General features: G+C 47.4%; 1 protein-coding gene across 1 annotated transcript in view; it reads left to right on the top strand.

Moving 5' to 3' along the window:
* CARMIL2 (capping protein regulator and myosin 1 linker 2) overlaps positions 1–26,812 on the top strand; it is a 435,549-nt gene that overhangs the window by 38,790 nt on the left and 369,947 nt on the right. The window contains exons 6-7 of the mRNA XM_029608841.1: positions 5,885–6,057; positions 25,028–25,096. Coding sequence (XP_029464701.1) covers positions 5,885–6,057; positions 25,028–25,096 — 242 coding nt within the window. The remainder of the gene's footprint in view (positions 1–5,884; positions 6,058–25,027; positions 25,097–26,812) is intronic.

The raw sequence follows: 26,812 nt of genomic DNA, 5'->3' as shown, positions 1-26,812 counted from the left end.
GCACACAGTGCCCTATCCCTAATACCAGGGGTGTTGTGATCTTCCTGCACACAGTGCCCTATTCCTGATACTGGGGGTGTTGTGATCTTCCTGCACACAGTGCCCTATTCCTGATACCGGGGGTGTTGTGATCTTCCTGCACACAGTGCCCTATTCCTGATACCGGGGGTGTTGTGATCTTCTTGCACACATCCCGGTATCAGGGATAGGGCACTGCATGCAGGAAGATCACAACACTCCTGGTATTAATAGGGATAGGGCACTGCATGCAGGAAGATCACAACACTCCTGGTATTAATAGGGATAGGGCACTGCATGCAGGAAGATCACAACACCCCTGGTATCAGGGATAGGGCACTGTGTGCAGGAAGATCACAATACCCCGGAGGAGTGAGGGTCAGGCAGCTCCCCCCCTGTCTGTGAAGCCAGCCTCTCACTAGTAATGCAGGGAGGGAGCTGTCTCAGACTTCACCATCCTCCCCCCCCCCTCACCCACACACCATTCACTAGCTGGGACATGGGGGAAGTCAGGAGTGAGGGTCAGGCAGCTCCCCCCTGTCTGTGAAGCCAGCCTCTCACTAGTAATGCAGGGAGGGAGCTGTCTCAGACTTCACCATCCTCCCCCCCCCCCCTCACCCACACACCATTCACTAGCTGGGACATGGGGGAAGTCAGGAGTGAGGGTCAGGCAGCTCCCCCCTGTCTGTGAAGCCAGCCTCTCACTAGTAATGCAGGGAGGGAGCTGTCTCAGACTTCACCATCCTCCCCCCCCCCTCACCCACACACCATTCACTAGCTGGGACATGGGGGAAGTCAGGAGTGAGGGTCAGGCAGCTCCCCCCTGTCTGTGAAGCCAGCCTCTCACTAGTAATGCAGGGAGGGAGCTGTCTCAGACTTCACCATCCTCCCCCCCCCCCCTCACCCCACACACCATTCACTAGCTGGGACATGGGGGAAGTCAGGAGTGAGGGTCAGGCAGCTCCCCCCTGTCTGTGAAGCCAGCCTCTCACTAGTAATGCAGGGAGGGAGCTGTCTCAGACTTCACCATCCTCCCCCCCCCCTCACCCACACACCATTCACTAGCTGGGACATGGGGGAAGTCAGGAGTGAGGGTCAGGCAGCTCCCCCCTGTCTGTGAAGCCAGCCTCTCACTAGTAATGCAGGGAGGGAGCTGTCTCAGACTTCACCATCCTCCCCCCCCCCCTCACCCACACACCATTCACTAGCTGGGACATGGGGGAAGTCAGGAGTGAGGGTCAGGCAGCTCCCCCCTGTCTGTGAAGCCAGCCTCTCACTAGTAATGCAGGGAGGGAGCTGTCTCAGACTTCACCATCCTCCCCCCCCCCTCACCCACACACCATTCACTAGCTGGGACATGGGGGAAGTCAGGAGTGAGGGTCAGGCAGCTCCCCCCTGTCTGTGAAGCCAGCCTCTCACTAGTAATGCAGGGAGGGAGCTGTCTCAGACTTCACCATCCTCCCCCCCCCCTCACCCACACACCATTCACTAGCTGGGACATGGGGGAAGTCAGGAGTGAGGGTCAGGCAGCTCCCCCCTGTCTGTGAAGCCAGCCTCTCACTAGTAATGCAGGGAGGGAGCTGTCTCAGACTTCACCATCCTCCCCCCCCCCCCTCACCCACACCCCATTCACTAGCTGGGACATGGGGGAAGTCAGGAGTGAGGGTCAGGCAGCTCCCCCCCTGTCTGTGAAGCCAGCCTCTCACTAGTAATGCAGGGAGGGAGCTGTCTCAGACTGGTATCAGGGTTAGGGCACTGTGTGCAGGAAGATCACAACACTCCTGGTATTAATAGGGATAGGGCACTGTAAGAGATGACTGTAGTAGATTGAATAAAGATCTGATGTTTCTGCTCTCCTCACACCAAACAAAAACAACACACAAGCAGAGAAGCCCTTCTTACAAAGCTGAGCTAGTGAGTTAAGTAGGAGGAAAAGTAAACATACTGGTGCCAGTGTGGCTACTTAAAAAATACACTTACCAACAATCAATTACATATATTTGAACTGTGTACAGTTCCAGCCAGGACCACCTTTCTAAAATGCACAGTGATTGGCAAATTCAACATGCACTAGCATTTCAGGTGCCTGCTGACAAAAATAATAAACAAACAAGTTCTAGTCACGTGAGTGCTGATCATTACATTACTTTTTTTGTCAAGCTTCCAACTGTTTCCATTTCACATCCCCCCAACCATTACCTCAGTATTAGCCTTGGTAACATCAATAGATAAGAGCACAGCCAGCCAATAGGAATACATACATACATATTCATTCCTAAGTGACCTTTACTGACCTGGGAAGTGTGAACACTTTGTTTCATTTTCTGTTGGTGTTCGTTAGTTTCCAGTTCCATTTCCCATCCCCCCAACCATCACCTCAGTGGTAACCTTGGTAACATCAATAGATAAGAGGGCAGCCAGCCAATAGGAACACATATTCATTCCTAACTGACCTTCAGTGACCTGGAAAGTGTTTATTTGTATCATTTTCAGTTAGTGCGCACTAAATCGAGTTAGTGCGCACTAACGGGGAGTTAGTGCGCACTAACTCGAGTTAGTGCGCACTAACACGATTTAACGATTTTTAACGATAAATCGTTAGAATTTCTATTGTATCGTGTTCTATAACGATTTAAGACGATATAAACATTATCGGACGATAATTTTAATCGTTGAAAAATGATTCACATTCCCTAATATCACACGGTTTTTTTAAATTTGCGCACATCCACCTCTCCAGGGCACTTGATGCAATAGGAAAATGAGCTGCTGCGCTAAAAGGCATGCGCAATGGGTAATTTGTGCGTCCCTAGTGCTCTGCATCAGGCACCCAGGAGACGTGGCTGTGCGCCCACAGCAGCCTGGGACGGCTGTTCCCGATTGATCCTTTTCACAGACACTTGTTAGGGCAGCCTTCTGAAAAGGGGATTGGTCCTTTCACTCATGTGACATTGAATGGACCAATCAGCAGTAAGTAAAGGAGTACCCAGCACGTAATATTAATTATTCACTCATTCACTTGCTGCCGGCAGGGATTCCAAGTGGGCCAGACCTTGGGGATGCTGCTTTCTGTGGTTCCCCCTATGAGGAACCGCAGAAAGCAGGATTATTTTTTGGTTGAGCCCTTGAACGTGGTACGATTCTGCTTTCTGTGATTCTTGCTACTTAGTATCGTGATGATACTAATAGGAGGAATCACAGAAAGCAGGATCTTTTGTTTTTTGTGGTGAGCTCTTGAGCGCGCCATGCTTTAACACCAGCTCCTGGGCAGCGTTAAATCTGCCATGTTAAAATGGGTGCCTTGACTGCGCGGCAATTTTTGGCATTGCGGGGTAATAACTAATAGCCTCATCTATATATAATTTGCATGTGATGAGCTCCATTAGCTATGTGCACGATTGGACGCGCGTTTTGGACGCACTAGTCCCCTGCATCGGGGTTATTTTAGCGCATCCAAAATGCGCTTCCAACAGAGTATTACCCAGTGCGCTAGCCTGAGCGCACTATAGGGTTACATAGGCATATATTTATTTATTCATTTTTATGCCGCACATCAGATAGCAGATCTGGCCAGAGTTATTCACGAATATAAAATAAAATTACACTCTATTTAAAGCCATTCACAGTCATAAATGATAACCCCCCCTTTATAACAAACCCCACCACAACTTACTTGACCCAAAAACCACCTTCTTATCTATTTTGGTCTGTACTATCAAAAAGTGACCAAAGGGAAAAGCCATGCCTTCACCTTCTTCCTAAAGGAGAGAACGCAGATTTCGATTAGGTACATAACATTTAATCCTGTCTTGTAAATAATGAGCGCCCAGCCCATGCAGTGCCTTCCACCTCCTATCTGGAGGATAAGATACTGCTGATTAGAAGCCACACATTCTCTTCATCTATTACATGTTACATATCCTCTGATCCAGGAAATCTAGGACATGCTTCTCTATCTGAATCAGTTTTAGAAAATACCGTCTTGATTGCCTTACAATAAATAATCAGGGAAGAATATGGAGCTGTTTGTTTTGGGTTGCTGTACTTCTGCTGCCCATGCCCCTGCTCCTGCATTGCTCACGCCAGCCTCTGACGACTCTGCTACCTTTTGCTTCTGCTCTAAAGCAAAAGAGAGGAGAAGGCCGTGGTGGCACATGTTCTCCTTACTTTAGCTTCTTATGGCTTGAGCTTGCCATTCCTGGTTGCCTACTCCAAAAAAAAAAAAATCTCTTTATGGCTTAGGGGTAGGAATGAGCAAAACAATCAAAGAGTCCGACCATCAGATATGGATAATCACTACAAGAAGGAAGGACCTAAAAGTTCAACAATGTCCTTAAAGTTTGAATGCAAGATTTTTTTGTGTACAGGCAAGGAAGAGAAAGTTCAGTTGTCAGCATCGAACCAAATAGATTATATCAATAAATTCACATACTGAAAATTTTGAGTCAACGTCGTCTTTGTTTGCTCGATAGTTTGAGTTGTTATTTCCCCGATAAGTCCATTGAGAAAGGTTGTTTGATCTAAACAATCTTCTTTAAGCATTTAAAAAAGTTTCATGGTATTTCTCTCTCTACCTGATTGGGGACTCAACAACTTCAATATGTCAATACCTTTTGCTTAGATGTTTTTCTAACAACTTGTGGGTTCCCTCCTGATGCAATCTCTTTGAAACACGGCCTGTTTCGGGGGACTGTGAATTTATTGATATAATCCTATTTGGTTCCATGCTGACAACTGAACTTTCTCTTGCTTGCTTTTATGCAATAAAATCTTGCATTCAGACTTTAAGGACATTGTTGAACTTTTAGGTCTTTCCTCCTTGTATGGATTATTAGGGGTAGAAATCCCATTTTTTTCTCACTGATACTTCTTGTGCTTATGCCAGGCTTGACTGTATTATTTATTTATTTATTGCTTTTATATACCAACATTCATTGGCATACATCACATCGGTTCACATCAAAACAAATGGAATAGTATGACTAGAGGTCAAACTATTTTACATTAAAACATTATAACATTGTATCTGCAGGAACATTATAACATTGTATCTGCAGGAACACCCAGTCTTCATCTCCTGCCATTCCTGCTGCCTTTCCCTCTTTTCACCTTTTCTCATAGTAGCATGATGGAATTGGAATTAGTGGCTACTGGGCTTTTGATGTCTTAATAATTTATTAATGTACTGTAGTGTGTTCACCTGTACCACTGTAAACTGAATGTCACAGACATAAACAAGCCAACGGACGGCAGTGCACTATACATCATGAACATTAACTTAAATTGTGCCATCTTTTCAACAGGCAACCAATGAAGGCAAATTATCTCCCAATTTATCCCCATATAAAACATCTTGTCACTCATTTGGTGCTCCATCCACACCTTTTATATACATTTTGGTCTGTAATTGACTCGCAGGATAATGTTATCCTAAATATCCTTCTATCGCAAAGGCATTTTGGTGTAATAATATTGAAACATTGGAGGTTCTTTGGAAACAAATTTCTATTGAAAAAATATTAATTACTTATAATGCTAATTTTCCAAAGGGCCATTTTATTTTTCCACCAATCCATTGCTGGCCTTCCCTCTGTTTTCATCGTATGCTGTGGGCCATTCAGTACAGTTGGGCGGCTTGACAGGTGGTCTGTACCTATGAAACTGAAAAGGAAAATACACACATGTGCAATAGACAGCAGCTATAGCACCAAGTGCACACCTAACAGCTTAGTCATTTTATGTCATTAACTCCCCTGGCACATGTGATGTAAGCAACACACACAGACGGTGGTGGACATCTGGAGAAAACTTACTGTAAGAAAACTCGTTTTACAATTGAGTAATGTGATTTTTTTTTTTTTTTTAGCCTCTTCAGTCACTCTCAGTATCTGAATCACGACTGAAATCAGGAACCACTGTTCTCCTCAATGCCCTTGGCAGTAACACCAGCCTCACCAAAATCGATATCAGTGGCAATGCGATGGGAGATACAGGAGCTAAGATGCTGGCCAAAGCCTTACAAATCAACACCAAACTCAGGTAGCGTAAAAGGTGTCTCAGATCCTAGAGCACGTCTCTAACACGTGAAACAGCAAGAGAAGAAAGGAACTGCTGCTGCTACTGCTGCTGCTTATCACTTCTATAGCACTACTCAAAAGACACAGCACTGTACAAAAACACATACGGGCGACTTTTGAAAGCCCTACACATGCCAAAGCCGAGAGATATGCGTGTGTATTTGCCTAGTATGTGCTGCGTGGAGTTTGAGGTGCCCGGGTATGCATGTATCTCCTAGGAAATACTTATTTATTATTTGAGTGTTTTATATACCATCATTCCAAGTGAGAATCACTAGATCACAATGGTGTACAGGTTTAATACTCACAGACAAAGGGTGAGTTACAAAGGCAGGCATACATACAGGTTAACATTCCAAATCTAAGGGTGTACTTCAAAGACAGACATATAGGATGCATTTGTATTTGTTATAGGGGGGGATGAGAGAATGGGGTAATATGCAGAACATAGTTGGTTATCAGAGTGAGGGGGAATTAGTTATATCAGTCAGAGAGTAGGCATTATTGAAGAGCCAAGTTTTCAGTTCTTTCTTACATTTCTTAACGTCATTTATTATTTGAAGATTCTCTGGCATTGAGTTCCATAGCATTGGGCCTGCAAATGATATTGCGCTGTCTCTTGTTTGTGTTAGATGATGATTTTTAATGGTCGGGATTTCTAGCAGGCCCTTGTTCTGAGATCTTAGCGCTTGTTTGTTTGGATTTATGTTGTTGTATATTATTGTCCGCTCTTTGTATATTATTCTCGACTGTACAGGTAGCCAGTGTAATGCTATCAGGGTTGGGGTGATGTGGTCGAATTTTCTTTTTCTGGTTAGTAGTCTGACTGCAGTATTTTGCAGTAGTTGGAGTGGTTTAAGGTGACTAGCCAGAAGGCCTAGAAATAGAGAATTGCAGTAATCTGAGCATATTACCTGCTATTAAGTTCACTTAGAGAATAGCCACTGCCATTAGCAATGGTTACATGGAATAGACTTAGTTTTTGGGTACTTGCCAGGTTCTTATGGCCTGGATTGGCCACTGTTGGAAACAGGATGCTGGGCTTGATGGACCCTTGGTCTGACCCAGTATGGCATTTTCTTATGTTCTTATGTTCTTAGAGATTGTAAAATGGTTCTGAGGTCAGCTGTGCTTAGTAGAGATTTCAGTCGGCGCAGCATTCGTAGTTTGTGGAAACCAGATTTGATCAGTTTGCTAATGTGGGTCTTCATAATTAAGTTTTCGTCGACTTGGACACCAAGATCCCTTACCTGAGTTGCCAGAATTAGTTTGCAGTTTCCAAGATCAATTCCGGGTGGAATAGATTTTGAAGGGTTTTGGCTCAATCAAACTGTTTTTTTTTTTTTAGTTCATTTATAGTTTCAATTGTGCAAGTTTTTCTTATATGGTGATCATATATCCAGAAATGAGTGATGCTGTTTTCTCAAATGATTTTGTTAGAGGGATATAGAATTGTAGATCATCTGCATATAGAAAGAAGTTTATTCCAAGGTCAGTTAGTAATTTGCACAGTGGCAGCATGTAGATATTAAATAGGGTTACTGATAACGCAGAACCCTCCGGAACACCAGTTGTGCATTGGAATGTGTTGGATAGATGATTATCTAGTTTTACTTGGATAGATCTGTCAGAAGGCAAGAGATGAACCATTTTAGTACTTTTCCATCAATCCCTATGTTTCTCAGTTAGTGGCATAGAAGATTATGGTCAACAATGTCAAAGGCAGCTGTTAAGCCGATCAGAACTAGGCATTATGATTTATTGGAGTCGAATTCCCGCAGTATAGGGTCTGTTATGAATGACACCAACGCGTAAATATTTACGCACACCAGCGCGTGCCTATCCGTGTAATTTTACTTCTGCTATGGATGGTGTGTAAGTCATGAAACAAAAAAATTAGGCCAGTTAGCAGGGTTTTAAGGGTTGGGGCTAGTAGGGTAAAAGGGAGGCAAGTTAACTAGGGGATTTAGGAAGTTCTCTCCTTTACTGGGGCGAACTGGAGAAACAGTTAATTGTGTTGGCATTCATATTTACTAAAATCCCTCCCCCCTCCCCCCACTTACGTGATTGTGGTGGCATTTGCGTGCACATGCGCATGTCAATGTAAAATTGTGCAAACATGCATGCGCGTATAGCCAATTTTATAACAGGCGTGCATATTCGTGCATATGTTATAAAATTGCCATATCCATGTACTCGAGCCGGCAAATGTGCACACGTGTGCTTCCGCATGCAGGTCTTAAAATTCACCTTATAAGAAACAGCCCCTGCTCAGTAGATCTTACAGTCAAGGAAAGGGAAAGAAGAGATATGGGGAATGAAGGGTGAGAGAGATGAAGTGGGAAGGGCAATAGAAGAGTGGGAGGTAGTGAAATGAGGTGGAGGTCCCGGAGAAGGAGACATGAAGGGGTGAGAAGAGAGATATAAACATAGAAAGGGTTGTCAGAAAAGGACCACTTGGTTCATTAAGTCTGCCCTCTTGTGCCTTCCTCTTGTGCTGTCACAGGTCTCCTCCTTCACCCTCCCTCCACCTCTAAAGTGCCTTTGTGTCTATTCCATTCATGTTTCTAATCTGCCACAGTTTTGGTTCCCATCTGTTCCACTGTAGATCTGTTCCAGATGTCTACTATCCACTCAGTTAATTTTTTTTCTTGCTTCAGCTTCCTTCAGCTTTGTCCTTGAGCTTTTCATTGTATAGAACAAGTTATTGTCTGGTATTTGTTGAAGCCTGCAAGATATCTGAATGTTTGTATCATATTTCCCTTTCTCTTCTAAAGAATACATCATTCCCTGTACGTACCAGGATCAGTCCAGACTCCTGGGTTTTGCCCCCCCTCTAGCAGATGGAGACAGAAGTTTATAAACAAAAAACTCCGCCTACATATAGGCTGGTGCCACCTACAGTCTGGCAGTATTCTTCTGTCTCCTAGCAGGTGGAGAGGGTGCAAAATCCTACAGTCTGTTGAGGGCCTAGTTTATTAGGTGTTGTAAAAAAAAAAAAAAAAAAGAGAATAGGACTTTTGTGGTAGGACGGTAGGTGTTTTTTGTTTGTGCTCTGGGAAGGGACCGCAGAGGCTTGCCTGCTGGTCCCAATCCCCGCCTCCAGGGGAAGGTAGGGTCCTGAGGGGACCGTTCCTCCTGGTAGAGGCCGCCGAGGAGTGGGGGAGCCCCACGTACCGGCTTGACAGGGCTGGGGGTGATACCGGGGGTCCCGGCTCACTCCCCCCAGCCGGATCCGGATCCGAGGTAAGCAGCATATAAAAAAAAAAAAAAACAAAAAACAAAAAAAAAAAAAACACTTTTGTTGTTGGATTTTGTTTTGGTGTGTGTGTGTGTGTGTGTGGTGTGCTTGTACCTCGCGTCTGGGGGCTCGGCGATCCAGGGAGGAAAATTCTGTCTTTCTTGCTTTTTTCTCCGATCTCCGCGGCGGTTTTTTTTTTTTTGCACATGCCTCGGCAGGCTTCGTGTCGGGCCTGCGGGTCCGCGGCAGGGAGGCTGTCGCGCGACAGTCTTTGTTCCGCGTGCGTGGGCGGCGGAGAAGGAGGGTCGGCGGTGCCTTCGGCGTCTCGGCGGGGTAGGCAGGACCGCGAGGTAGCAGCGTTCCCGGAGCGGACGGCTGCGAGTTCGTCAGGGACGGCGGCCATTTTGCCAGCGTTTTCGGCGGGAACGGCGGCCATTTTCTCAGCGCGGGCAGCACAAGTTAGCGCGGGCCGGCAGACCAGCGCACAGGTGCGGGACCCGCCGCGTTTGTCCCCCCAGAGGGTGTCTGGAAGCGAAGAAGGGCCGTTAGGGTCCAGGTCTCCTGGGGATGATTCCCCCGAGGATGGGGAAGAGGAGGAGGGGTCATCGGACTCCTCCTTTAACTTGCGGTTCGTGTTACTTATGCATAAGGCGTTTAAAGCACGCCGCCTGGCTCGGAAGAGAGGTCCGGGGGTTCCCGCTTCTGAGAGCGGAGCGCCAGCGGTCAAGGCCCCAAAATCCAGCACGGGGGGAGGGGGGCTGTCTAGGCCCCGGCCCAGGCCAAGGCCTCTTCGTTCCAGGGGGGCGGAGGGGCCTTCGCTCTCCTCGTCAGAGTCGGAGGCACTGGCGGATCCGGAGGAGGATCTGGACTGTCCATCCCAGCCCCCGAGGGGGGTTGAGGGGGATGAAGAGCCGGAGCCTAAGGATGCAGGGACACTGCACGCTGCGGATGGGGACGATCCGAAGGTAGTTCGGTTGTTCCATAGGGATGAGCTAGGGCCCCTCATCCCGGAAATCCTGGGGGAACTGGGAATCCCACTTCCCCAGGTAGAATCTCGTCTGGGTCAGACGGATCCGGTTGTCTTGGGCCTCAGGGGTCCCTCGTCGGCGTTTCCACTACATTTCTCGGCATCGGATTTGATGTTAAAGGAGTGGGATACTCCGGATTTGGGACTCAAGGTAGCTAAGGCTATGGATAAGTTATATCCACTGCCGGAGGACGTGTTGGAACTTTTGCGCCTGCCAAAACTTGATTCGGCGGTGGCGGCGGTTACCAAAAAGACCACCATCCCGGTAACGGGAGGTACGGCTCTCAAAGATATACAGGATAGGAAGTTAGAGGTTCAACTGAAGCGTATTTTTGAGGTCTCGGCGTTGGGTATCCGGGCCGCGGTTTGTAGTAATTTTTCGTTGCGAGCCGGTTTACGCTGGGCACAGCAGCTGTTGGCGAATGAGTCTCTATCGACGGATGAGGCGAGACAGGCGAGTCGATTGGAGGCGGTCATCGCGTATAGTGCGGACGCCTTTTATGATCTCCTGCGCACTTCGGCACGGACCATGGTCTCTGCGGTAGCGGCGCGGCGACTGTGGTGGCTTCGCCATTGGGCGGCGGATGGTACCTCCAAGGCTAGGTTAGGCTCTCTTCCCTTTAAGGGGAAGTTGCTCTTTGGTAAGGAGTTGGAGGATATCCTGGAATCCTTGGGGGAGAATAAAGCGCACCGTTTACCGGAGGATAGATACCGCTTCCGGGGTGCTCCAGCCGCTCGGCCGCGGTTTCGTGGGGGCCGTAGAACTCGTGCAGCGCGAGGATCGAACTCTTCGTTCCGTCACGGTGCGGCCCGCCAACAATCGTACTCGCAGTCCTTTCGTGGGCGTCGATTCGGCCGTCCGGGGGCCAGTCCGGCTGTGCAGGGCAGTAAGCCAGCACAATGAAGTGAGGCCGGTCCGTTCCTCGGTTCCCCCGGTTGGAGGCAGGTTAAGCCGGTTTTACGAGGAATGGACCAAGATTACGTCGGATCAGTGGGTCCTAGAGGTGATAAAACACGGCTACGCGTTAGATTTTTCGCGCCGTCCGGCGCCGAGTTTTCTGGTGTCCCCTTGCGGGTTTTCAGAAAAGCGCCGGGCGGTGCGGGAGACTCTGGCGCGCTTGCGCGACCTCGGGGCCGTCGTTCCGGTGCCGACCGGCGAACTCCGACAGGGCCGGTATTCCATTTATTTCGTGGTACCCAAGAAGGAGGGGACTTTTCGTCCCATTCTCGACTTGAAGAGTGTCAACAAGTGCCTAAGGGTTCCGCGTTTTCGCATGGAAACTTTGCGGTCCGTGATCGCGTCGGTCAGAAAAGGAGAATTTATGGCCTCTCTGGACCTCACAGAGGCGTACCTGCACATTGGGATTCGACGGGAGCACCAACGGTTTCTCCGGTTTGCGGTACTGGGGCAACATTACCAGTTTCAAGCGTTGCCATTTGGCCTCGCAACTGCCCCGCGCACGTTCACCAAGATTATGGTGGTGGTGGCGGCGAGACTCCGCCAGGAGGGGCTGTTGGTGCATCCATACTTGGACGATTGGCTGATTCGGGCCAAGTCAAGGACTCTTTGTCAGCTGGCGATTCAGCGGGTGCTTCACCTGTTACGCTCCCTGGGCTGGGTGGTCAACCTGGCCAAGAGTCATCTGGTGCCGTCGCAATCCCTGGAGTATTTGGGGGCGGTGTTCAACACGTGTCAAGGCACGGTGGCCCTAACGCAAGAGCGTATCCTCAAACTACAGGGGCAAATTCGCAGGTTGTTGCGCAAACCGGTCCCAGTGGTCTGGGACTATCTGCAGGTCTTGGGCTCTATGAATTCCACGCTAGAGTTAGTTCCATGGGCGTTTGCGCATATTCGTCCCTTGCAGTCCGCGTTGCTCTCCCGCTGGAGCCCGGTCTCGGAGGAATTTTTCCTCAGCCTGCCATTGACCCAGGACGCCAGAGACAGCTTGCCGTGGTGGCTCTGCCAGGAAAACTTGAGTCGCGGGGTTTCGTTGGAAACTCCGTCGTGGACGGTGGTTACCACGGATGCCAGTCTGCTCGGTTGGGGAGCAGTCTGTCTCGGTCAAGCGGTTCAGGGAACATGGTCGGCTCGGGAGGCGTCGTGGTCCATCAATCGGTTGGAAACTCGAGCGGTGCGATTAGCTCTGGTGAGGTTCCTCCCGCTTCTCCGCGGGCGTTCGGTCAGGATTCTGTCGGACAATGCGACCACGGTGGCTTATATCAATCGGCAGGGGGGAACCCGGAGTCAGCCGGTAGCGGCAGAAGCTCGGTTGTTGATGATATGGGCGGAGGCCCATTTGAGCAGTATCGCGGCTTCCCACATAGCCGGGGTGGAAAACGTCCAGGCGGATTTTCTCAGTCGGCATTGGTTAGATCCCGGGGAGTGGGAGCTCGCGGAGGACGCCTTCAGGCTCATTTGCGATCGGTGGGGCACACCGGCGGTAGACTTGATGGCCACGTTCCGCAATGCAAAGGCTCCTCGATTCTTCTCTCGTCGACGGGAGACGTTGGCGGAAGGAGTGGATGCACTGGTAGTTCAGTGGCCGAGGGATGTGTTGCTCTACGTGTTTCCTCCGTGGCCGCTTATCGGACGGGTGCTGCGTCGCATAGAGCAGCATCCGGCGGAGGTGATCGTGGTGGCTCCAGAATGGCCAAGGAGGCCCTGGTTCGCGGATCTGGTGAATCTGGCGGTCGAGGGGCCACTTCGGTTTCCGTTTCTGCCGGATCTCCTACATCAGGGGCCCGTTTGTTTCGACCTGGTGCATCGCTTTTGTCTAGCGGCATGGCTTTTGAGAGGCAGCGGTTGAGCTCTAAAGGGTACGCGGCTTCCGTGGTATCCACGCTGTTGCAGTCCCGAAAGAAATCTACGTCTCTGGCGTACGTGCGCGTGTGGCGACTGTTTGAGACTTGGTGTGTGCGTAGCGGCACAGCACCTACCCGGGCGACTATCCCGGATATTCTGCTGTTTCTCCAGGATGGGTTGGCTAAGGGCCTGTCCTGTAGTTCTTTGCTGGTGCAAGTGGCAGCGCTAGGATCTTTGCGAGGGCGGGTGCACGGAGTTTCGGTAGCACAGCATCCGGATGTGGTGCGTTTCCTTCGGGGGGCAAAACAGTTACGCCCTCCGTTTCGTCCTCCGTGTCCGTCTTGGAATTTGAATGTGGTTCTTAAGGCGCTGTGTAAGGCACCGTTTGAGCCTCTGCGGCACGTCACTCTTAAGGACTTGACGCTCAAGGTAGTATTTTTGGTGGCCATGGCATCGGCGAGGCGGATTTCTGAGCTGCAGGCTCTGTCTTGTCGGGAACCTTTTCTGAGGATTTTGGATTCAGGAGTCTCCTTGCGTACTGTGCCGTCTTTTTTACCAAAGGTGGTCTCGTCCTTTCACGTCAATCAGACGGTGGAGTTGCCATCATTTGGTCAGGTGCAGTCTTCGGATCCCTTGGCTAGGGACCTGCGGAAGCTGGATGTTCGGCGCGCCTTGTTGCACTATTTGGAGATCACTAATGTGTTCAGAGTCTCCGATCATCTGTTCGTCCTCTATGGTGGTCCCAGGCGAGGTAAAGCGGCCTCCAAGACTACAATTGCTCGTTGGTTGAAGGAAACCATTCGCTCTGCATATTTGTTGGCGGGGAGACCATTACCGGTGGGGCTGAAAGCCCACTCTACTCGCGCCCAGGCTGCATCCTGGGCGGAATGCCAACATATCCCTACGGAGGAGATCTGTAGGGCGGCCACTTGGAAGTCAGTCCATACTTTTGCCCGGCACTATCGTTTGGATGTGAAGGCGCCAGGGTCGTCGGGGTTTGGAGAAGGGGTGCTTAGAGCAGGCCTCTCCGGCTCCCACCCTCAGTAAGGTAAGCTCTGGTACATCCCAGGAGTCTGGACTGATCCTGGTACGTACAGGGAAAAGAAAATTAGGTTCTTACCTTTTGCTAATTTTCGTTCCTGTAGTACCGAGGATCAGTCCAGAGTCCCACCCAGTATTGCGGTTGCGGTTGTATGCCGGAAGAGGATGTGTGGGCTGTGTGTGCTGTTTCTGGAATATGTTTTTTTGTTTGTTGGTTGCCTCGAGTTCGGTACCCAGTTGGGTGGAGTTAAGCTTCAGTTTGGCTTAGTTTGGAGGTAATCTTCAGTGTTCTTTGGGTTATTTGTTGCGGGTTATCCTGCTACTTTGACATTCAGTAATACTGCCAGACTGTAGGTGGCACCAGCCTATATGTAGGCGGAGTTTTTTGTTTATAAACTTCTGTCTCCATCTGCTAGAGGGGGGGCAAAACCCAGGAGTCTGGACTGATCCTTGGTACTACAGGAACGAAAATTAGCAAAAGGTAAGAACCTAATTTTCTTTTATCACCTTCACTTTTTGTGTGTGTCCTATAGTGATTGGTTGCCCTCCTTTGAACTGTCTTGTCAATATCCTTATGGAGATGTGGTCTCCAGAACTGAGCAAGGTACTCACCAGAGACCCATGCAGAGAGAATATTTTCTTCTTCCTGATGCTGATACCTCTCTTACGGTATATGTACTAAGCCACGTTAAAACTGGCATGGTAAAGTGAGTCATCTAGTACCTTTAAAATCAACATTAGGTCTGTACATTTGCATATTGGACTTTAACACCCAATGTACAAAATTAATGATACACAGAATGCAGCAGTATTGTCATGGCTGCATTGAAGAGAGCACAACCATGGTGATGCTGCTGCATTCTCTATCTTGGATTTTCCTGTGCTAACAGGCCGAAGTAAAAGGGGACCTTTCCCCTACCCTCCTAAAACTTAAACAGCTCATCTAGGACCTTCACCCACCTATCCACCCTACCTCTGAAACAAGAGGTTTCTAGCACCCTTCCCTTTTGAAACAAATAGGAGCCTTCTAGACCATTATTTCCTACTCACCACCACCCAAAACGTAACAAATCTTTGCGATCCCCTCCCTAATATTGTTTCCCAATTCCCCAGAATGCAGTAGTCCTCAAAATCCCCTACCTACCCCCCCCCCCCCCCCCAAAAAAATAAAATAAAATGGGCCTTCCAGAATGTGTTTTGGCATTTGGGTGAGAATGTTGGTGGTGCCATTTTGATTTTGGTACTGCTTCTAACAGGAGAAAAATAGCCTCTCTCCTGCTGTTGAAGCTTCGGAACCTATGTTTGTGGATTAGTAGGGGCCTGGGAATGGTGGAATCAGAAGACCCTTGTGTTTTCAGGGGATGAGGGTTAGTAGAGAGCCTTGAAGGCACATTGTGGGGGTTTTTTTTTTGGGGGGGGGGGGAGGGAATCCCATCGGCTCATTGTGTTTCATGGGTGGTGGAGGGTTTTCAGGTAAGGCTCAGAGACCTGTTATGTTAAGGGGAATGGAGAGTGGGTAATAGAGGACCCATGTTGTTGTGAGTTGAGAACTGTAGGCATGTTTCAGGAGGTAGAGAGCCCTGAGGAGTGTTGGGAAGTAGAGGGTCCAGAAGACCTGTATGTTTAGGGACGTAGGGAATGTGTAGTTTGAGGCACCAGAAGGAATAATTGTTTCAAGGGGTAGGAGGTATAGGAGGGCCCATAGGCCACATGTTCTGTTTCAAGAGGTGGTTTGGGGGGGGGGGGGGGGGAAGAAGGAGAAGATGCTCAGGCTGTGGAGACCTGAGTTAATGTTGCCTACTAACAGGCCAATACAGTAAAGTGCGGCTGTAGTTACCCTGCTTCTAACCCGCTTTCTACTCACAATTTGGCCGCGTTAGTCCAACCTGTGATTCACTATCCCTTTTAACCCATCCTTACCGCCTCTTTAAATCAACGGGTAACCCTGTCCGCCCGTGGCATGTATATGAGATGTAAACGATCGGATTAGCTATTCCCTCCCATACAGTAACGCGCGCCCCGATTATCGCTTTTTAAACCTGCAGTTTTGCCGCGCGTTTAACCTGCTAATTTACCGCCTACCCCTACCCCTGCGTTAGTGTGGAGCATCAGGCAAGCCGAGACGAAATTTCATGGGCCAAGGAGCAGCCCCAGCCGGCCCCGCTTCACTGCCTGGCCCCCTAACTCCCCGGGACAAGACCAAAGTGAATCGGGCAAACTTTCCGCCAGCCCCCGCTCACCTGCCCTGGCCACATCCATCTCCCGCGCTGACAGCTCCGGAGCAGCCCCAGTCCTCTCTCCCCTCCTCCCAGGGACAGCCGGCGGCGACAGCGGGCGCTGCCCATGGCTCCCTATTCTCTAAAAGGTAATGTGCACGCCATGACCTCGGACGTCCAGCCAGGTGCTCAGGTCACGGCGTGCACTCATTACCTTTTAGAGAATAGGGAGCCATGGGGAGCGCCCGCTCTCACCGCCGGCTGTCCCCGGGAGGAGGGGAGAGAGGACTGCGGCTGCTCTGGAGCTGTCAGCGTGGGAGATTGGCACCCATGGACGTGGCCAGGGCAGGTGGGCGGGGCTGGCGGAAAGTTTGCCCGATTCATTTCAGTCTTGTCCCGGGAAGTTAGGGGGTCAGGCAGTGAAGCGGGGCTGGCTGGGGCTGCTCCGGAGCTGTCAGCATGGGAGATGGACGCGGCCAGGGCAGGTGAGCGGGGGCTGGCGGAAAGTTTGGGGTCAGTTAGGGAGTCAGTCAGCCCTTCTCCTGTATCCACTTCCTGGTACCTGTCATTTCAAATGTCATTTGAAATGACAGGTACCAGTGCACCCAGGATACTGTATAGGTGCTGTATAGCGCCTATACAGTAAAATGGATTGCGCTTCCAGTAAAATACCTTATAAGAACATAAGAACATGCCATACTGGGTCAGACCAAGGGTCCGTCAAGCCCAGCATCCTGTTTCCAACAGTGGCCTATCCAGGCCATAAGAACCTGGCAAGTACCCAAAAACTAAGTCTAACCCATGCTACTGTTGCTAGTAATAGCAGTGACTATTTTCTAAGTCAACTTAATTAACAGCAGTTAATGGACTTCTCCTCCAAGAACTTATCCAATCCTTTTTAAACACAGCTACACCAACTGCACTAACCACATCATCTGGCAACAAATTCCAGAGTTTAATTGTGCGTTGAGTGAAAAAGAACTTTCTCCGATTAGTTTTAAATGTGCTACATGCTAACTTCAAGGAGTGCCCCCTAGTCTTTCTATTATCCGAAAGAGTAAATAACTGTTTCATATCTACCTGTTCTAGACCTCTCATGATTTTAAACACCTCTATCATATCCCCCCTCAGCCGTCTCTTCTCCAAGCTGAAAAGTCCTAACCTCTTTAGTCTTTCCTCATAGGGGAGCTGTTCCATTCCCCTTATTTTGGTTGCCCTTCTCTGTACCTTCTCCATCGCAATTATATCTTTTTTGAGATGTGGCGACCAGAATTGTACACAGTATTCAAGCTGCGGTCTCACCATGGAGCGATACAGAGGCATTATGACATTTTCTGTTTTATTCATCATTCTCTTTCTAATAATTCTCAACATTCTGTTTGCTTTTTTGACTGCCACAGCACACTGTACCGATGATATCAATGTGTAATTCACTATGACGCCTAGATCGCTTTCTTGGGTGGTAGCACCTAAAATGGAATCTAACATTGTGTAACTATAGCATGAGTTATTTTTCCCTATGTGCATCACCTTGCACTTATCCACATTAAATTTCATCTGCCATTTGGATGCCCAATTTTCCAGTCTCACAAGGTCTTCCTGTAATTTATTACAATCTGCTTGTGATTTAACTACTCTGAACAATTTTGTACCATCTGCAAATTTGATTACCTCACTTGTCGTATTTCTTTCCAGATCATTTATAAATATATTGAAAAGTACAGGTCCCAATACAGATCCCTGTGGCACTCCATTGCCCACTCCCTTCCACCGAGAAAATTGTCCAATTAATCCTACTCTCTGTTTCCTGTCTTTTAGCCAGTTTGTAATCCACGAAAGGACATTGCCACCTATCCCATGACTCTTTACTTTTCCTAGAAGCTCTCATTAGGAACTTTGTCAAACGCCTTCTGAAAATCCAAATATACCACATCTACCGGTTCACCTTTATCCACATGTTTATTAACTCCTTCAAAAAAGTGAAGCAGATTTGTGAGGCAAGACTTGCCTTGGGTAAAGCCATGCTGACTTTGTTCCATTAAACCATGTCTTTCTATGAGTTCTGTGATTTTGATATTTAGAACACTTTCCACTATTTTTCCTGGCACTGAAGTCAGGCTAACCGGTCTGTAATTTCCCGGATCACCCCGGAGCCCTTTTTAAAAATTGGGATTACATTAGCCACCCTCCAGACTTCAGGTACAATGGATGATTTTAATGATAGGTTACAAATTTTTGTTAATAGGTCTGAAATTTCATTTGTGAGTTCCTTCAGAACCCTGGGGTATATACCATCCAGTCCAGGTGATGTACTACTCTTCAGTTTGTCAATCAGGCCTACCACATCTTCTAGGTTCACCGTGATTCGGTTCAGTCCATCTGAATCATCACCCATGAAAACCTTCTCTGATACGGGTATCTCCCCAACATCCTCTTCAGTAAACACTGAAGCAAAAAAATCATTTAATCTTTACACGATGTCCTTATTATCTCTAATTGCCCTTTTAACCCCTTGATCATCTAACGGTCCAACTGACTCCTTCACAGGTTTTCTGCTTCAGATATAATTAAAAAAGATTTTACTGTGAGTTTTTGCCTCTATGGCCAACTTCTTATCAAATTTACCCTGGTGACTGCAGGGCTGGAAGAAAAGGGCACAAACCACTTGCCCAGCTAGCACAGAAAACTTCACCAAACTTCAAACAAACAATTTTTCAACCGCTGAGGTAGATCTTTAAAAAGTACACGCGCGCGTACTTTTGTTCGTGGAACCAGCGCGAACAAAAGTACGCCGGATTTTATAAGATACACGCGTAGTCACACGTATCTTATAAAATCCGGGGTCGGCGCGTGCAAGGCTGCGCAAAATCGGCAGCCTGCGCACGCCGAGCCTCGCAGCCTGCCTCCATTCCCTCCGCGTCCCACCACCTTCCCCTCCCTTCCCCTACCTAACCCACCCCCCGGCCCTACCTAAATCCCCCCCTACCTTTGTTGGGCAAGTTACGCCTGCTTGAAGCAGGCGTAACTTGCGCGCGCCGCCTCGCATCCCCCAGCACAGGCCGCAGTGCCGGGGGACTCGGGACCACCCTCCCGGCCCGCCCCTGAACCGTTGCCACGCCCCCGGACCTGCCCTGGACCGCCCCTGACCCAGGACACGCCCCTGGACACACACCCTCCCACCCCTTTTACGAAGCCCCGGGACTTACGCGCGTCCCGAGGCTTTGCGCGCACCGGCGGCCTATGCAAAAGAGGCGCGCCGGTGCGAGTGCCCTGCGCGCGTAAATCCTCCAGGATTTACGCGCGCAGGGCTTTTAAAATCTAGCCCTTTGTGTCTGTAGTTTGAATCTTTCCCCTGTCTCTGCTGGCTCTTGGCTTTTTCTCAGTTTCCTCTCTGCCTTAGACCTTCCTTTTTCTTTTAAAGCTTATGTTCTAGTCTTCCTGTTATTTCTTTATCGTTTTTAATTTTTCTCTCCATGTATATAACTGTTTCTATCCATCAGCTGTCTCTCCACAGTATCTTCTCTCACCTCCTTCTGGTCTCACCTCTCCTGCCCCATCTCTCTCCTTATCTCTTCTCACTCCCTCTCTTCTCCCAATCTTTCTCTTTGTTTACCTCCTCTATCATTCCCCCCAACCTCAAGGCTCCTTTCCCAGTCCTTTTCACCTCTTTCTTCCTTTTAAATTTCCCTTCACCTAATCACTCTCTCCTGCTCCTCTTCTTATCTCAGCTCGTATCCTCTCCCCAGCTTGTACCCCTCTCCTTTCTTACAGTCCATGTCTCCTCTCTGTCTTGTTTCTCTGCTATTCTCCCTGCCTCTCTCACCCTCATAGCCTGTATCTACTCTTCTCCCTCTCCCTTTCCCACAACTCTTCTGCCAGTCCCTCTTCCCCTCACAGCTCCTCCCCCCCCTTCTTTCAGGTCCTCTCCCATCCAGTCTCCCCTTTACAACCAACTCCCAGCAGTTCTCTCACTCTGCTTTTTAACTCTTCTCTCCCTCTTTTCCTTTCTAGACTTCTAACAGCAGCCTCCCCTCATCTCCAATGCATCTCACACAAAATGTACCAAAGCATGAAAAAAAAAAAAAGTCATGCATAATGGGCCGGATTTTAACAGCCCTGTGCGCGTAAATCCGGCCGGATTTTCGCGCGCAGGGCACTCGCACGCCGGCGCGCGCACAGCCACGGGACGCGCGTAAGTCCTGGAGCTTCGTAAAAGGGGCGGGGAGGGGGCGTGTCCGGGGCCAGGGGCGGTTTGGGGCGGGACCAGGGGCGTGGCGCCGGCCCGGGGGCGTGGTCGAGGCCTCTGGACCAGCCCCCCCGGGTTGGGTGATGGCGCGCCAGCAGCCCGCTGGCGCGCGCAGATTTACATCTGCTTTCGGCAGGCGTAAATCTGCCAACAAAGGTGGGGGGGGGGGGGGGTTAGATAGGGCTGGGGGGGGGCTGGGTTAGGTAGGGGAAGAGAGGGGAAGGTGCGGGGGGTGGAAAGAAAGTTCCCTCCGAGGCCGCTCCGATTTCGAAGCGGCCTCGGAGGGAACAGGCAGCACGTGCCGGTCTCGGCACGCGCAAGTTGCACAAATGTGCACCCCCTTGCGAGCGCCGACCCCGGGCTACGCGCGTATCTTATAAAATCTTATAAAATCCAGCATACTGGTGCGCGAACAAAAGTATGCGCTCTCATAAATTTATAAAATCTACCCGAATACGTTTGCCACAGAAAAGCTCAGAGATGCAACTACACACAGCACCACAATGGGCTAAAATGCCCACCAGAAACTTGAGTTACATTTTACTCCTACCCTGTCCCAGGCGTTAAATTCCTATGTTAATAAACAAGTGCTAAAATGTCTCACTCCTAACACGAATCTCTACATTGCCCTGTAATAGCTAATGCCCTCTTTTCCAAGCAATTTGCATGCACCCGCACTAAGCAATACCGTGGGTTTTGTAGCACAGATTTTTGGTGCTAAAATCCATATTACATACTTGAGTAAGGTTCATGTCAAAAAAACCTGTGCTAAAGCCAGAATAAAAACTTGCGGTAGTCTCATTGCCGTTTATTACATCAGCCCCTCTGAGTAGGACAACTGGAAGAGGAGCCAGTGAGTCTCCTGAAGCCCGGTGGTGCCACAAGCAAGCAATAACTTTATTTCATTTATTTATTTATATTGTTTTATAAACCGATATTCTGTATATCAATCATACCAGTTTACAACAAATAAATAGAATAAAACAAGTACAAATATAAATTTAACATTTATATCAACTAAAATTAGCAAAGATAATCAAATAATACATTATAGCAAATAAATAATAAAACGCAATTAAAAAAGGTAAAAAACAAATGAAATAAAATAGGAAATAGGTAAAATCATTAAAAAAGTAAAATAAAATTAAATTAATAGAAATTTCTTTCTTTCTTGCTGCTCAAATATTATGTAGGTACCTCATTGCTGAATGCTTGTTTGAACATCCAGGTTTTTAAATCCTTTTTAAATTTATGATAATTTGTCTCTAATCTTAGCTCAGTTGGAATTGAGTTCCAGAGAGTAGGACCAGCAATTGTCATGGTTCTGTCTCTTACTTTATTCAGATGTGCTGTTTTTACTGTTGGAATAGAAAGCAGACCTTTGTTAGTTGATCTGAGAATTATGTTGGGGAGTGTAGAAATGAAGAGCAGCATTTACCCATTTCATTTGTTCATTAAATACTGATTGGTGAATCAAACATAGGACCTTGTACTCAATTCTACATTTTACAGGTAGCCAATGCAAATTTATAAGAGTTAGAGTAATATGTTACATAATGATGGAGACACTCACCGAGTGAGCACTTGAGTAGCAGCACAACAGCAGAATGGTGTCTGTGTCGGTGTTACGCTTGTGGCTGCAGAGCCTCACGGCCAGCCTCACTCACCCAAAGCTGAACCACTGTGGCTGGGCCAGCCACAGGCTTCCCGATAGTAGTGGGGAGCCGCCGCTGCAGCCACTCTTCTTCACAGCGTTGAGCTGCCAGCTGATGCCACTGACTCATGCTTCTTCATGGCTTGGGTGCCGCTGATGCCCCCAGCTATCTGTGCAGCTGGAAGCTACCACCAGGTCCCTCTTCACAGCCAGGCTGTTGCCAACACCTCCGCATCTTCGTGGCTGGAACGCCACCGACTTCCTCCTGCACCCAGTGTCGACCTAGGCAGGCATGCCTCTTCTAAATTTTAAAGGGCCCGCAGTGGGGAAAAGCCCGGCGGCCCTTGCTGATGATGTCATCCACCCAGGACTATATAAGGCTGGATCCTGCCTCCAGCCTTTGCCTTGGCAATAGGTTTCTTTTCCTCCCCACAGGTAGCGTCAACTCCCCCTTGGTCGAATGGTCCACCAGCATAACAGAGAGAGAGAGAGAGTAATGTGTATATGTGTCTGTCTGAGCCACTGGTTGGCAGTGTGGTTGCCTCATTGCTTGGCAACTAGTTCAAAGACTAGTTGGTTGGTAGGTGTGTGCAGGCCAAAAGATTTCATGTCATTTCATGTTGTTTGGGGCAAATTTCCATGTTATATAGGTTTATTCCTAATTTTTTTTTGTTTTATAGGTTTTGAAAATAGTGCAAACTATTTTCTGCAAATAATGCAAATTGAAATTCTCCCATGTGGGGAGGTGAGAGCATGCTAAATAGTGTTAAGTATTTCAAATAGTGCGCACTAAAAACAATAGAAGTATAAACACACAATTTTGTCAGTTTTTTTTTCTATCGTTTCATTTTGAAAACTACATGAAACATAGACAATGTTGTTTCAAACAAACGCACATCCTTATTATTTGGCAAGACTTTATCAGGCCAGAAATCCAGGATATAGAGGTTTAACCAAGCTGGTGTGTGTGTGGGTGGGGGGGTGGTGGTAGTTCATGGATTGAATGTGGTGCTTCCTGCCTTTTGTTTGGAAACCCCATTAGATAATTGTTATCTTCTGTGGAATGTAACAGGGGAATGTTTTATTTACTTTTGTAGCAAGGGAGCATGCTCATCTCAGATCAAGCCCAGACTACAGCCTCTCTCAATACTGGAGCTGCCAATTTTTAGAGAGATTCTGAGCCTATGATATTGCATGCACCACAACTTCCTCCCTCTTCCCTATACTTCCAGTAAAATACCTTATTTACCCAGGTGACTGCAGGGCTGGAAGAAAAAGGCACATACCTCCTGGCCTTCCCCCCCCCCCCCCCAGTCCTGCCAAGCTAGCACAGAAAACTTCACCAAACTTCAAACAGTTTTCCAACCTTTGTGTCTGTAGTTTGAATCTTTCCCCTGTCTCTGCTGGCTCTTGGCTTTTTTCTCAGTTTCCTCTCTGCCTTAGACCTTCCGTTTTCTTTTAAAGCTTATGTTCTAGTCTTCCTGTTATTTCTTTATCATTTTTTATTTTTCCCTCCATGTATATATCTGTTTCTGTCCTGTCACATCGACTGCCATTGATTTTTCTGGGTAAGTCTGGTGGCTCCAGAGAGCAGTCCTAAGGTTTTCCAGACACAGTATTTTTTTCTGAATAACTTCTAATATTCAGTTATAGTCAGCGAAGTGCATAACTGGCTTTGTTCTGCTGAATATCCAATAAAAATGTTCAGTTAACTTTACCCAGATAACTGCTTGCTAGCTCTCTGAATATCGACCTTTGTGTGTATGTGTACAACGCTGCATGGTCTATTACTGCTATAGAAATGATAAGCTGTAATAGCAGAGACCCGAAAGTGTCAAAGGCAAAGGAACGGATCAGAGATAATGAAAATACAGAGACCATTTTGAAGGAGGTGCATGATGAGAGATCAGTGGTGAAGATGGTGAAAAGGCATATGCATCCAGTTTTTCTTTATTATAAAAATATTTAATGTCTTTAATTTGGTTTTGTTAATGCCATTGGAAATATTTATTTAAAAAAATAGGTAAAAGAATTGCAAACCAAAACGTGACTTTAGGTATTTGTTTAAATAAGAATTTTTCCTTTTTAATCCATTATTGAGGTACCTGGGTTTTTCTTTTTTAATTTTTCAATTAGTTTAGACGAGATGCCCACCCTTGGCACCCTTCCTAGTTGTTTGCTATATACAGTATATATCTCTTGTAGAGGAGTGCGGTCCATCATGTAGTTTTGTATGTTGTAATCATAACATTACGCAAACATAATTTTCGTGAATGAATAAAGGTTTTTTTTCTCATACCTAACAGTTTACTTCACATCTGTTTTGTAAGAGCAGTAACACCTTTCTAGAGTATGAGTGATAGGACTTTCAGTCCTTGGCCTTCTGCCTCCAAGGGCACCTGGGGTGTGTGTAGCAATCCTTTAAATGCACATTGTATCCTCTTTATCGACTTCGATGTAAACCGATCTGATATGGTATTTAACCATGAAGTTCGGTATAGAAAAATGCTAAATAAATAAATAAATAAAAATATAGTGTCTTTGGTCCAAATAATCTTCCAGTGTGCTGAATGTTATTGTTCTGCAGCTGTGTCTCCTGTTTCTGCAATCCTCTCTATCACATCTGCTTTTCAAGTATGTTATCAACACAACCATGCTGCACATCATATTTCTGTCTTCTCTTTTTTTTCTTTATTTTGAACAGCACGATAATTTGGGACAGAAATAACACAACAGCCAATGGATTTCTTGATGTGGCGCACTCTTTGGAGAGGTTTGTTTTCCAGGATATCTTTCGGCTTAAAGGCTCTGATGGCATTCCATTTTTGGTTATCTTGAACAATATTTCACTGTGATAGAGTGAAACAATATGGGGGGAGATAAATGAGCATTAAGCTGAGTAAGCACGGATCTAGCGCAGCTCAGCTTAAGGGTCTGTTCCTTTAGACAGTGAAAAGCTCCTGGTTTAGAGCCAGAAAGTTATAAGTTCAAATCCCAAGAACTACAGTTAGAAAAACAGGTTAGACTGCTGCAGGAAGTGTGAGATACTTAAACAAAGGTGCAATATGGAGGAGAGCTACAGGGAATATGGAATCCCTACATGTGACTGTAGAATTGAGGAGCACTGCAGGAGTGTGGGACCCTCTCATAGGGCTCATAGGGCACTAAGGCAGGGGTTCTCATAAAATGGATGTTGATGGCTTCAGAGTATGGCCACCAAGTATTTCTGAAAGCTGCATTAACAATTTTCCCTAAAATACTCTCTCTCTCTCTCAGCTGCTCCTTCCTTTCTTCCCCTCCTTTTTTTTACCTTCTCTCTCATTATCCTTTCTTTTCTTTTACTCTCCCTTCCACCAACCTTCTCTCACTTTTTCACTTTCCCCCTTTCTCTTCTCTCTTCATTCCCTCCTGCCTATCTCCTCTCCCCTCTCGTCTCATTCCAACTTTTGCTCCATTCCTTTTTTTTTTTTGGCCTTGCCCTTCTCCTTCTCCTTCCCCTTCCTCTACCCTCCCTTCCCACTGCTCCCTTTGCTCTTCCTCTCCCCTACCTTTCACTTCATTGGCAACCAGCAGTGGGAGCAGGGTTTCCCAGCATGCTATTCTTTCTCTCCCATGCAGGCGATCTCTTCATTGTAGGGTACCTTCTACTACTGGCCTATATGGGAATCAGCACTTTAATCAGCCATGGCTGAAAAACAATGTGTTGGGTCAGCACATTTGAAAAACAGTATACTAGGAAGTGCTGTACTCCTCACCTGTGATTGTACTACTAGGGAGTGCTGCGCCTGTGGCTATAGAACTTGGAAGCAATTTGGCGAGTGCTTGACTTCCATTCCTGCAGAAGTAGTTGCATGCAGTCACATTACCCCTACACAGTACCTCCTAGTATTTATGTGTCCATGTGAAAACATGTCTCATGCTGGTCAGAGTAATCTCACTTTTTTCAATTTTATGCTTTCTAACATGAGGAAAACCACAATAAATTATGGAGAAGGGCTTTGTGGCCATTTTGGGATAAAATAACTTTACAGAGAGACATTATCTCAGTTTCAAAGCCAGAAACACTGGATCAGTCTGAAGACAACAGACCCTCCCAAAATATTCCCATTGATTTACTAAGGGAGGCACATCCCCCTATATCCCTCTGCTCCATGGAAACCCCACCCTTCACTCCCACACACCCATATATGCACATACATATACACATCCACACTCTACATACTGCCATATATAGACATCTCCTTAGATAGACATAAACACAAACATCTGAGATTTATCATGTATGTCTGTGTCTACATGCACTATTTTGCTTCATCTCTGCTGCCTACACGATTACCAGATGCAAAGTACCTGGAGGCTTTCAACATGTTTCTTTTTGAAAATTAGGAATACAGGTAGTTTCTCATTTAAAAAGTATGCACGGTAAAACAGCTTGCATAGTCTGCAGCTATGCGGACAGTTTGTAAATTCATATGTATTATTAATTTAT

This window comes from Rhinatrema bivittatum, chromosome 7 (assembly GCF_901001135.1).
Source record: "Rhinatrema bivittatum chromosome 7, aRhiBiv1.1, whole genome shotgun sequence".
In the NCBI taxonomy this organism is placed as follows: domain Eukaryota; kingdom Metazoa; phylum Chordata; class Amphibia; order Gymnophiona; family Rhinatrematidae; genus Rhinatrema; species Rhinatrema bivittatum.
The sequence above is the reverse complement of the archived record's forward strand: the minus strand, read 5'-3'. Positions and strand labels throughout refer to the sequence as shown.